At 42.8% G+C, this 12,721-nt stretch overlaps 1 protein-coding gene across 2 annotated transcripts in view; it reads right to left on the minus strand.

The window, feature by feature from the left end:
* Positions 1 to 12,721, minus strand: part of TMEM260 (transmembrane protein 260) — a 246,464-nt gene that overhangs the window by 149,355 nt on the left and 84,388 nt on the right. Inside the window, exon 3 of one of the 2 annotated variants that reach the window (XM_029598249.1) lies at positions 7,842 to 7,990. The exons of the other annotated variant lie outside the window; for it this stretch is intronic. Coding sequence (XP_029454109.1) covers positions 7,842 to 7,990 — 149 coding nt within the window. The remainder of the gene's footprint in view (positions 1 to 7,841; positions 7,991 to 12,721) is intronic. 2 annotated transcript variants of the gene reach the window in all.

Consider the following 12,721-nt stretch of genomic DNA (forward strand, 5'->3'; position numbering starts at 1 on the left):
GAACACTTGCACTTTCAATTTCAGAAATATCTCCTTTCGATTCCTGAAATACATTCTCAGTATCCTGTCTCTGTCTGAGTCAAGTAAGAAAGAAACAATCAATCAGAGTTGCAGGCTGAGCTTCTACTGAATCAGATGATTCCAAAATTTCAGAGATATTCAGAGGTGACAATATCTGCATATCATGGCCCTCAACAGGTACTTTCTTCATTGATGGTAAATAATAAACTTTTGTGATTGGAGGTAACGTTTGTTGTGATAACTTTAAGACCTCCAAAGCGTACCTAGTCCCCATATCTTTTGTGGAAACCATAGGAACTTTGGGGAAATGTATCAACCTTAAATTTCTCCCTCTCACTTGATTATCTAAATTCTCCATCTTCTTTAACAGAAATTATCTTTCATTAAAGACTGAATTTGGCCATTTAAGTTCCCAAGGTTTAATTTTAATGAGTCCAGGACCCGAGTATTTTTTACATTTTCCTCTTGAAGGAGCTTGACCTGAGATTCAATCTCCCCAACTTTCTTTACCAAAGGATTGAGCTGGGATATTACATTAGCATTAAGAGAAACAATAGCGTCCCAGATAGTTTCCAAAGAAAAGACTTCAGGTCTTACCATGGGGAGGACTTTAATTCCAATTCCTCCAGAGGCAACTTTTTTCTGTAAAGAATCTCCCTGAAGCTGCACCTCTTCTCTAGGAGGGATCTCTCCAGAGACGCCAATTGTGTCAAATTCAGCAAAGGGATTCAGAGACACAGCAATCACAAACTGGTCCTCAATTTCCGCGCCATCCACACACATCAAGGGCAGATGCTGTGTAGTTGATCTAATCTCCGCCGGATTCTCAGGAGCCATTCTTTCAGCCGGGGAGAGAGATGTAATGGAGTCATGGAGGGGGTCTGCTGTAACACCGTCTTCACAACCCGACTCCTGCGACTGGGCATCTGGCTGACCATTCCCAAGAAGAAAATGCGCATCCATCAGACCTACTAATGGACCCGCCAGGGAGGCTTCGAAAACTAGCCTCTGCGCTTCCGACCGGAGTGCAGCATAATCACAGTGAGTGAGAGGAAAAGGACGTGCCACGTTCAGAGTCTAGCACGCCATCTTGGGTTCCCCCTAAATACCAGCTATTCTAATGTTAGCCCCGACCTTTAAAACCCCGCTGATATATAAATTGTAAACAAAAGAATCTAGGCATGTCATCCATAGCAGAAGTAAAGTTATGATACAGGGGACTCCAGTATGTGCCAGTGACCGAATTTACACGCAAATTTCATGGTAAAATCCCGAAACTCCCATGCTCCACCCAGACCATGCCCCGCTCCTTTTTGGAAACTTTTCATTTGTGCATGCAATGGCATGTACACACGTATTCCGGTGGCTTTTAAAATCCACTCGGCACGCAGTCAGACATATTCGTACATCCTCCAATTGATGCATGTGTCGGGTTTTAAAATTTACCTTTAAATTAGTACCTGAGGCAGCTGGTAATGAAGTGAGTTGCCAAAGGTCACAAGGAGTGGCAGCAGGATTTGAACTTTGCCTTACCTGGTTCACAGAACACTCCTCTAATTACTAAGGGCCGGATTTTAAAAGCTTTACGCACATAGAGGGGGTTAGTGCGCCAGGCCTATTTCATAAAGGCTTCGCAACGTGCGTAAAGCCCCGGGACGCATCTAAGTCCCGGGGCTTTAAAAAAGGGGCGGTACGGGGCGAGGCCAGAGGCCTCCAGCACAGCGGCCATTTGCCGCTGTGCCGGGGGATCGTGTGCTGGCAGGGGGCGGGTTTAGGATAGGGCTAGGGGAAGAGATGGGAAGGTTAGATTAGGGGGAAGGGAACTGGTGAAGGCTGCTGACGTCGGCGCGCACAGGGTGCACAATTGTGCATCCCCTTGCGTGCGTCGACCCCCAATTTTATAACATGCGCTCACCTGCGTGCACATTTTATAAATTCGGGCGTCCATGTGTGCGCGCCGGGTAGCACGCGCACATGAACGACCGCGCGTACCTTTCAAAATCTACCCCTAAACTACTCCTCCATGAAACATCTAACAAAAAGGAAAAGTTGAATTATAAATCTGCTCATTATATTGTCTTTTAGTTTATGAAAAACATTTACAGTTTTCCACTAACCCAGCTGCAAAGAAAAACTTTCCATAAAGATCAAAATGAAGACCACAAGAATAATTAATTCAGAATGTTATTAAGAACAAAACATCAATTATTCACAAACATCTTGAATACTGCATGTGTGGGATAATATGACACTGAATATATCAAAATCATATGCACAAACATTTTACTCTTTAGTGCTCAAAATTTTCAGTAAAATAAATTGATAATTTAATACTACCAAAAACTGTAAATAAAATGGAAAAACAGCAATATCATTCTGATCCCACTTTTACTTCTAAGATTACATATTGTTGAGATTACTTACCTGATAATCTCCTTTTCCTTAGTGTAGACAGATGGACTCAGAACGAATGGGTATAGTATGCTCGTGCTAGCAGTTGGAGACGGATCTGACGTCAGTACGGGTATATATACCCCCACAGGAAGCGTAGCAACTCAGTAATCTTCCTTGCAAAAGCTGTTATGGATGTGTGTACTGACGCTCAGTGAAATAGTGAAACAGGATTCCCCTGTCCGATTGATAGTAGCTGGAGACCACCAGCATTCCCAACCAGAAGGCGTCGACACCTGGCAAAAGGGGACGCTCTTATGTAAACAAATGACATGGCTTACCTTGAATCGGTGAAACCCATGTACACAGGCAGCTGGGCGGGATGCTGAGTCCATCTGTCTACACTAAGGAAAAGGAGATTATCAGGTAAGTAATCTCAACATTTCCTGGCATGTAGCCAGATGGACTCAGAACGAATGGGATGTACAAAAGCTTTACTCCCAGCCTGGGCGGGAGGCTGCCTGAGGACCATGTAGTACCGCCCTCGCAAATGCTGTGTCCTCCCTGGCCTGGACATCCAGACGGTAGAACCTGGAGAAGGTATGGAGGGAGGACCATGTCGCCGCTTTACATATTTCTGCAGGCGACAGCATCCTGGATTCTGCCCAGGATGCCGCTTGTGCTCTGGTAGAATGAGCCTTGACCTGTAGAGGCGGAGACTTCCCCGCCTCTATGTAAGCTGTCTTGTGTCACTTCCAGATATCTGGGCAGCAATTTGCCAATGTCGAGATGGCGTAATAAACGCCCTTCTTCAGATTTCTTCAAACCCGCCATGGTAGGCAAGGATATGGTTTGGTTAAGATGAAACTGTGAAACCACTTTAGGTAGAAAGGAGGGAACCGTACGAAGATGGATAGCCTCAGGAGTGATTCTGAGAAATGGGTCACGGCAGGACAGTGCTTGTAGCTCTGAGATGCGGCGTGCTGAGCACAACGCCAGCAAGAACACCATCTTCAAGGTTAGAGAACGGAGAGACAGGCCCCGAAGGGGTCTGAAGGTGGATCCCGCGAGGAAATCCAAAACAAGGTTGAGGTTCCATAAGGGCACAGGCCACTTCAGTGGCGGACGAATATGCTTGACTCCTTTCAGGAAACGAGAAACATCTGGGTGCTTGGCAATGGTCTTGCCATCCCTCCTGGGACCGTAGCAAGACAGCGCAGCCACCTGAACCTTGATGGAGCTGAGGGAGAGACCCTTCTGAAGTCCATCTTGCAGGAAATCCAACACAATAGGGATTGTGGTCGCATGTGGATTGGTGCCATGAGTGTCGCACCATGCTTCGAATACTCTCCAGATCCTTACGTAGGTGAGGGATGTGGAAAACTTGCGAGCTCGGAGGAGTGTATCTATCATGGGCTCCGAATAACCTCTTCTTTAGTCTAGCCCTCTCAATGGCCAGACCGTAAGAGAGAATTGAGCTGGATCCTCGTGAAGGATGGGACCTTGACGTAGAAGGTCCCGGAGAGGAGGCAGGGGAAGAGGCTCCCCTGCCAGTAGTCTTCTCATGTTCGCGTACCAGGGTCTTCTTGGCCAGTCTGGTGCCACTAGAAGAACTAGGCCCCGGTGTTTCTGAATCTTGTGGATGATGGCGCCGAGCAGAGGCCACGGAGGAAAAGCATATAGCAGAGTCCCTGGAGGCCATGGCTGAACCAGGGCATCGATTCCGTGTGAGAACGGATCACGCTTGCGGCTGAAGTATCTGGGTACTTGAGCATTGGACTTGTCCGCCAGTAAATCCATGTCCGGAATCCCCCAGTGATCCACAATCATCTGGAAGGCTGTGGGTGACAGCTGCCACTCTCCCGGATTTAGGCTTTCTCTGCTGAGGAAGTCTGCCGTGGTGTTGTCCTTCCCGGCAATGTGGATGGCGGAGATGTCCTGAAGATTCGCCTCTGCCCAAGCCATCAGTGGGGCGATCTCCAGAGATACTTCTTGGCTTCTGGTTCCGCCCTGACGGTTGATGTAGGCCACCGTGGTGGCGTTGTCGGACATCACTCTGACTGCTCTGTTCTTCAGTCTGTGAGCAAATCGTAGGCATGCCAATCGGACTGCCCGAGCCTCTAGACGGTTGATGTTCCACGCTGACTCTTCTCTGTTCCACCGTCCTTGTGCGGTGAGTCCTTCGCAGTGTGCTCCCCAGCCGCTCAGACTGGCATCTGTGGTAAGCAAAGTCCACGTGGGGGAGGACATCTTCGACCCCCTGCTCGTGTGGTTGGACTGCAACCACCACCGTAACTGGGTCCGTACTCTGGCAGGCAGAGGTAGGTGCGTGGAATAGTTCTGGAAACGGGGGCTCCAGAGTAGAAAGTGGAAAGTAGATTGGAAACACGCTCAGCGAGCGTGCAGGCTCTCCAAACTGCTTTGGAGACGGAAATTACTGAGTTGCTACGCTTCCTGTGGGGGTATATATACCCGTGCTGACGTCAGATCCGTCTCCAACTGCTAGCACGAGCATACTATACCCATTCGTTCTGAGTCCATCTGGCTACACGCCAGGAAAATAAAGTTTGTAAAAACTCCTCCTCTTTAGCTACTTCCATTGTTTTGACTAAATATATTATAGTGCTGCTGAAATGATCCTTATGAGAATTCCAGATACATGAAAATGAAACATGTAAAGTATAACAATGTTTTCAGAACCTATGGGACCAGGTATTGGACTTTTCAGATTAAAGATAACTTTGCACTGTGACAGTATTAGTTTCAAGTACTTGAACCCTTTCTGTATGTTTTTTAATAGCATATATGCTAAGTATAATTGTAAACATTTAAAATACATACAAAAAATTTGAAAAAGCATGACTAAAGAACAATCAAAGGTGCACTTACATAAAGTGAAATAACCTTAATAGAATTCATCATTTCACTAATTTTTCAAATTAGTCTAACCCCTGCCCCCCCCAAAATTTTCTAACAAAGTGATGAATTCTGCAGGAAAATGATTGATTCTTGTGGTCCAGAGTAAGCTTTTGGAGCTACTTTCCTCTTTATTCAGATACCCCTGATACTGAGGTAAACCATTTTGGAAAATAGCACTGGCAGGGCAGGAGTGAGTGGGATCCACATCTGCTCCTAGAAGATCCCCATTGATATGGGTTAGCTTGGGAGGGAGGGGGGCCGTGATTACCATTTTGAGAATTTATTTTGGTGGGGGGGGGCGGGGGGAGGACCTTGGATGGGTATGGCTTATTGAACCCTTGGGTTTTGACATTTACACCTCCCCACTAGGACCACCAGAGATTTAGTATTAGGCCAAAAGGCAGGGAGATGAGGGACCATGCAGCCCCTTTAAATTTGAGCAGAGGCTTGCAAGAACTACTGCTTCACAGGGCAACTTCAAAAATAACTATACTTTACTGAGGTATATTTTTGTGAGAAAATCGGCCCAAAAAGCCTTTTGTGTGTGCTCTTTACAAAATACATTGAGCTGCTTTGCATGATTTTGCATCACAGCACTTCATTATTGTGGCATTCGAATAAACATTTGTGCAAAGTGGGCTACATGCTAAAGTTTATTATTGCAAGGCTGCTTTTGCTAAATTGTTCCATAAAAAGAGCGGAGCGGCCTCGGCGGGAACTTTCCTTCCGCCTCCCCCCACCTTCCCCTATCTAAACCCCCACCCCCCCCACCTTTATTATAAAGGTTACGCCTGCCCAAGGCCGGCTGCTGGCACGCGATTCCCCGGTCCAGGAGCAGTTTCGGAGGCCTCTGCCATGCCCCCGAAATGCCCTCGGGCCGGAACCACGCCCGCGGCCCCGCCCCTGGATGACGCGCCGCCCCCGACACGTCCCCCCCCCCCCCCCCCCCCCCCCCCGGAAAGCCCTGGGACTAACACGCGTCCCAGGGCTTGCGCACGCCGCCGAGCCTATGCAACATAGGTTTTATGAAATTTTTCATGCAAAAGCCTTTTATGAGAAAAATATTTCAAAATTTACTGTATCTTATTTTGTGTAAGTAAATAAAACTGTAAATGAATATAATTTATAAAAAAAAATGTATTACTAGTTAAGGAGTGCTATCATTTAATATTAAGGACAAACAAAATATGGCATTTGAATTACTTAACTGTGGGTAGAAACATTTATAAAGTCTTCTGCATGCTTTTTACCATGGTAGTCATATTAGTGACAAAAATAAATAAGAACTTAGGCTTATTTTCATAATATTTACTTGGATTCCATATGTTTGATATAGCAGTAGTATAACATAGTAGAAATAAAATAACCTGCAAAACACTAAAGATGTTGTTCCTCCTTAAAAGAAATATAGTTTAAAGATCGGGATTCTTCCTTGCAAGCTAGCCTCTATCCTCTAGTGCAGGATGACAATGACTATTCAAGATAAGAGAATTGTGACCAGCATACACGAATATTTTTTTTGCCTGTTTTTGGGTTAATGTACAATAAATGAAAAAGTATGGGTCTCTGCCATTTTTTACCTTTATTTTTCTTTATTTAACGTATACTGTACAAAGCACTTTCCCTCATCCATAAAAGCCTTACAAATGAAAACCTCCACTGGATCAACCCTCCTCTCCTTCCTCGTTCGACAACAAGACCCACTCGCCCTGCCCTACAAGGAACTCTCTGCACACCCTCAATCAAACACATCAAACTTCTCTCTACTATGAACAGGGCCTTTTCCCTTGCTGGCCCTACTCTATGGAATTCCCTACCTCCTGATTTACGCACAGAGACCTCTACTCCTAAATTTAAAAAAAAAAAATTAAAAACACTGTTGTTCCTTCAGGCCTATCCTGCACTCTCTTCCCTTTCCACGAAAAATACTTAACTGCTGGCTATTCAATTATATGTATTCTCGCAAACTGCCTCTCCCTCCCTCCAACTTTATGCTTCCTCACCCTCCCCTTTTTCCTTTCAGTCACCCCAGGAGCCATATATGCTCAACTACCTTTCCCACCCTATTGTGCTTGTTATTACCCCTTGTGTTTCTTCTAGATCCTCGCCACATAATATCTGATGTAACCAGCATCTTACAATTTACCACTCCTAAACCTTACGTAACCCGCATTTCAGCTCAGTCGTTCTATGTCAGCTCATTGCAAATGACCACTAGCCCTGAATTGGAATATCCATCACTCTATGTACATTGTAATATAGTCTCTTGTATTTTATACTTTTCCTTTTATCTGCCTAAGATACCCAGTTTATCTGCCTAAGATACCCAGTTGTCACAATCCCCCCTTCTCAATGTTTTATATTGTTTCTTTCTCTTATGCAATTAATTGTTCTATGTAAGGGCCATGCCCAAAAGTTCTGCGTTGTCTGTAAACAGATACGATGTGCAAACGGCTATTGGTATAGAAGAAACTCTAAATAAATAAATAAATAAATATATACATACATACATTTCTACATGCTTTAATATAGGAACTTTCCAGGTGTAGATTCCCCATTTTCTGGGGCCAATCAGGCCTAGGTGTGCCATGGAAGTGGTGTGCTCAGGCAAGTCAAGGGAGGCTATCATGGCAGCCCTTCTAACCACCGAGACTTCTTTCTGGCCAAGGGATTCCCAGATATGCCATTGGAGTGAGGGATAAAAGATGGAAGAATATGATGGGGGAACATAAAAGAAAAAAAACCCAAAAACTTTTTATATAACACTTTCCATGGCAGAATAGCTAAACTTCAGACAAAATACTAAAAAAGAACACTATAAAATTAGTTCAAATTTATTCATATGCTTTACTACACAACTTCTGCCTTACAACCAGTGATTTAGTGACACTGATTCAACTAACAATATTAAGAAAAAATTAAGACAAAGATAAATGTCAGAAAGAAAATTATTCTTAATGAGATATTAGTGTTCAAATGTTAAAAAGCTCCTCCTACTTAGGTATTCCCATTACATACCTAATCAAATTAAAGTGTAGCTGTAAAGTATGAATAAAGCATAAAACACCTGAAGTGTAATCACAGGGAAAAAATTAAAAAAAAAAAGTAAGCAGAGGTATAATAAAAGCTATATAGCATATTAATACACATTTTATTTCCAAAGTAGTATGCAAATATTCAGATAGCTGGCAAGAAAGTAATGTGCTTAACTTCAACTAGATACTCAGTAGGACTTATCTGAATAAATCTGCCTCTGAAAATATCCAGATATTTTTCCAACCAGACTTATGGGCAAAACTTTAGTCAAAAAATGTTCAAGATCAACTAAATTTTAAAAGCCTGCTGCAAGTAAAAAACGGGGGTTAAGTCCGTAGCTGGGCCTTGTGCATCCCGCACATTTTACAAAGGACCTGGCCACACACGTAATCCCCGTTATGTGCCGAAGTGCCGAGCTAAAAAAGGGGCGGGCTGGGACTGTGCCATTCAATGCTATCCCGGGGAAGTCTGCCGGCATCTGGCCGGCGCACGGAAATTACTTCTGCTCCAGAGGAGCAGTAAGTAGTAAAATAAAAAATTTGGGGTTAGATAGGTTAGGTTTAGGGGGCGGGGAGCAGAGGAGAGGGGAAGGAGAAAGTGGTAGGGTTAGGGAGAGGAAAGTTCCCTCCCAATCCACTCCTTAACTGGAACAGGCTGGGAGGGAAGTGGATGAGATCAGATTGTGTCGCCACAAGGGCTCAACCCATGGCAAATGGCAGCTGCCACAGGCCGAAGATAGTCTGTTCCAGCCTCAGTATGACCTGGCCTCCTCCTCCAGGTATGGTACCTCCTCCTAGCCTTGCCAGACTGAATTGTGACAGTTTAGACCAGCTCAAAATGGAGGCAAGGCTAAGACGGAGCAGGCCCCCAAGAACCAAGGTATGTAAAGAATTTGAGGTAGATTTTAAAAGCCTTGCGCGTAAAAATGGCCACATATGCGTGTAAGTGAGCCACATGGGAGCTATGCGAATTTTAAATTGCCAGGAAGGGCACGCGTACATTGAGGTACATGCATCCAGAAAAAGTAGGTGGAAAAGGGGCAGGGCATGGACATTCCAGAGGCGGGGCCAGCACTGACATGCGTAACTCCAAATTTTTCTCAGCCAGCATGAGTATGTTATGCGCGCCGCTTTGCTATAGCTCCTCGTTAGGTGCAGGAGTCTCGTGAACATCAGGGGGAGAGAAAGAAAGAGATACTCTTTATAAGTCTCAGTCTGATACTCTATATATGGACCATTGTAAGGGGGCACTTTGAGTTGGGGTCAGGAGGGTGGTATTACAGACACATTCAGAGGTATCCTTATAAGTGATGAAAATTCTAAAAAGAGAAGTTGATTTGTACACTGCAGTCTCTGCACAAAAAATTTGTACACTGCAGTCTCTGCACAAAAAAATTGATAAACTGAAAGCGTCTTACAGTAGAGTAAACACCAAAATGTGAACCATTGAGGGAAATCATTCATCTATTTGAAAAGTCTGTCTGCACAGTAAGACTCAGATGTTTATGAAAGGTTTTACTACAAGATTGCAGACACAGATTCTTTGGTAGAGCTTTTCAAAAAATGGGCCAGCCATCGAGAATGCTGTCTTATGGGTTTCTGTCAAGTGGGCCAGCCCCGAAAAGGGAACTTTGAAAAGACACAACACTACGCAGATACATTGTGAAACACTGTTGGTCCATAGTCTGTGAATAATCCTTAAGATCTTATATTTAATTATCCACAAGACTGGAAGCCAGTGAATGACTGCAAAATTGGCATGATTTATTCCCTAAGAAAAATGTTTGTCAGTAATCATGCTGCAGAATTTTGAGCTATTTGCCCTCAAAATATCTGCCAGGGCCTTTTTTTTTTTTTTTTAAACTCACTGGCACTCCCCCGAAGGGAAATGCACATCTACCATCTGCTAGAGACAGAGAATACTGGTGGAATGATGTCAGGGCAGGACTATATGGCCATGCCGTCAGCTTTTGCTCCATCTGCTGGCAGAGGTGCATAACCCACTCGTTGGTTCTGACCTACCTGAACGCTAAGGAAAAGCCATTTTTGATTGCTGTTAGATAAACAGAGAGAAGACCTAGCATGTGACCAAGAGGAGGTTTTCAGGATAAAGAACTGTGTGCCATCTGCATATAAAAATGTTAGCTCACACCAAGCCCATCAAGAATTTGTATAGTGGAATCATTTCAAAAAGGAAATAAAAACTGAAATACAGTTCATGGTTATTACTAGATTGCTAGTTAGGCCACAAAAGAAATGATCTTTTTGATTCAAATTTAAAAAAAATCTTTACACAGCATATTCATTTATTAGCATAACTATAATAGGTGATGCCTAGTTCCACCTGCAGAAATGCTTCAAGAAAAAGATTTAGAAATTTTAATGTTTTATAAGTTTTTGTAATTGGGGAAACTTTTCATAATCTGACATTTGTTCAAAACCACTTATTAGAAATTATGCAGTATGGTAGCTGTGGAAATATGAGCTTGCTTCACAATTATAAAGTCAGTCTATGTAACCCTTTCCTATTGTATGAAGTGGCATAAACCCCATGGCGGCCTATCAGCTAGCTGGCAGGCAGGGGGCTGCTCTATTCAAAGTGAGAGATACAAGCTGCAGGGCAAAAACCTGGCAGCTCCCATCTGACCCCACAATCCCCTATTGCTGACAGCTCCAAGCTCCATAGCAAATTAGGCCTTCTCATATTACAATTGGAGAAGACAGATTCCATTAGCAGTATCTGAAATTGAGTGGAGAGCTGCACCGTTATCAGACTTGACTCATAAGCACTGCTATTAATCAGAGCTATGATAGCATTTATATATTTCAAGCTATCTGCTGCCGCTGTGATATTCTGCTACAAAGGGTTGATGGGACTTAGGGAAGTGAACAATAGAGCTTTCTTGGAAAAGCAGAGTAAATCAAGAAAGTCTATGACTTCCGCACATTCTGAAGGGATTGCGGTTTACATAAATTTTCTCCCAATTGGAGATTGAGCTCTTCCTCATCTTACACATGGGATTTAGTTGTCACTCAATGGTAACAGCTGTGAAAAGGTGAAGCGGCCCACCGCTTAGAATACTGCCTTTCCTTTTAAAGCAATTAACCCATGAACAGGAGGATACCTGGTGATATCAAAGGGATTAGGCTAGGCAGTGCATTATTAACATTTCCTTGAACTAATTCTAACTCTGACTAGCTGTCATTGAAGACTTAAGTCTTTAAAAAAAAAAAAAAAGATTTTGCATCATTTTTTCTTCAAAATGAAGCATCACTATCTGAATCCAATGTGCCAATTGAAATAAAATGCAAATGAACAGTTTTTAATGCAAATAGTCTGAAATGCAACTTTTAGAAAAAATACATAACTTGGTAGAAAAAAAACCAGATGATGTTCTCATAAATACAGATGCACACAACACAAGAATGCTTTCTTATTCTGCTCCCATCTCAAAAAATTAAGCACTTTCCCCTAGATTTATCAAAATGCTAAATTTATAGCAGAAATAGCACCTGCGATAAAAAAGGGGCGTAGTTAGGTTATTTTCCAAGCTACCACATCTCATAGGCAATTTCAGCAACGCAAGCTACATTATCGCAACTTGTGGTAATTTCTGCAATGCACATTGCCTTGTGTTATTTGACATATTGCAGCATTTGATAGAGAGAGAGAGAGAGTTGAGAGAGAGACCCTAATGCGAAATGATAAATGACCCAGTTTGTTAGTTACCTATGCATAGTCACTTCCGATTTTCACACTATAATATACTGGAAATAATTTAAATCTGGGAAATACAAATGCACCTTGCATACAATAAAATGCTTTCACACTGGCACAATATTTCAATTCAAACCAATTAGAATAGGTCCACAGCTGTAACAAATTGTATTTATGTACACCGTATAATGTTTTTATTGTACCTCACTATGATGGCTATCTGATATGACAAGTAAACAAATGTGTTTAAATAAATAAAATACTGAATTTAAGCTTGCTACATCTAAATACAGCTAATAATAAATCTATTACAGTTGCACACCTAAAGGAAGTCATTTTCTAAAGGTTTTACATGCATAAACGGGCTTTTGAAAATTGCTATCCTATATACTACTTTTACACATGAAAATCCTTCCGAAAATTACCTTCTATAGGTGAAGATCCTTTATCCAAAAACTCCTATGAATTGAAAAACAAAAATCACTAAAAGCTCACCTATATTTTCTTCAGCTCCTTTTACTGTGTATTTAACTACACTGAAACCAAATGTTCACACTATGGGGTACATATTGCTTTAAATGCAAAGCATAGTGACTTCAGAAGCTGTTTACACTGTTGTAAACATCTTTAATTATTA

The sequence above is a fragment of the Rhinatrema bivittatum genome, chromosome 4 (assembly GCF_901001135.1).
Source record: "Rhinatrema bivittatum chromosome 4, aRhiBiv1.1, whole genome shotgun sequence".
Lineage (NCBI taxonomy): Eukaryota > Metazoa > Chordata > Amphibia > Gymnophiona > Rhinatrematidae > Rhinatrema > Rhinatrema bivittatum.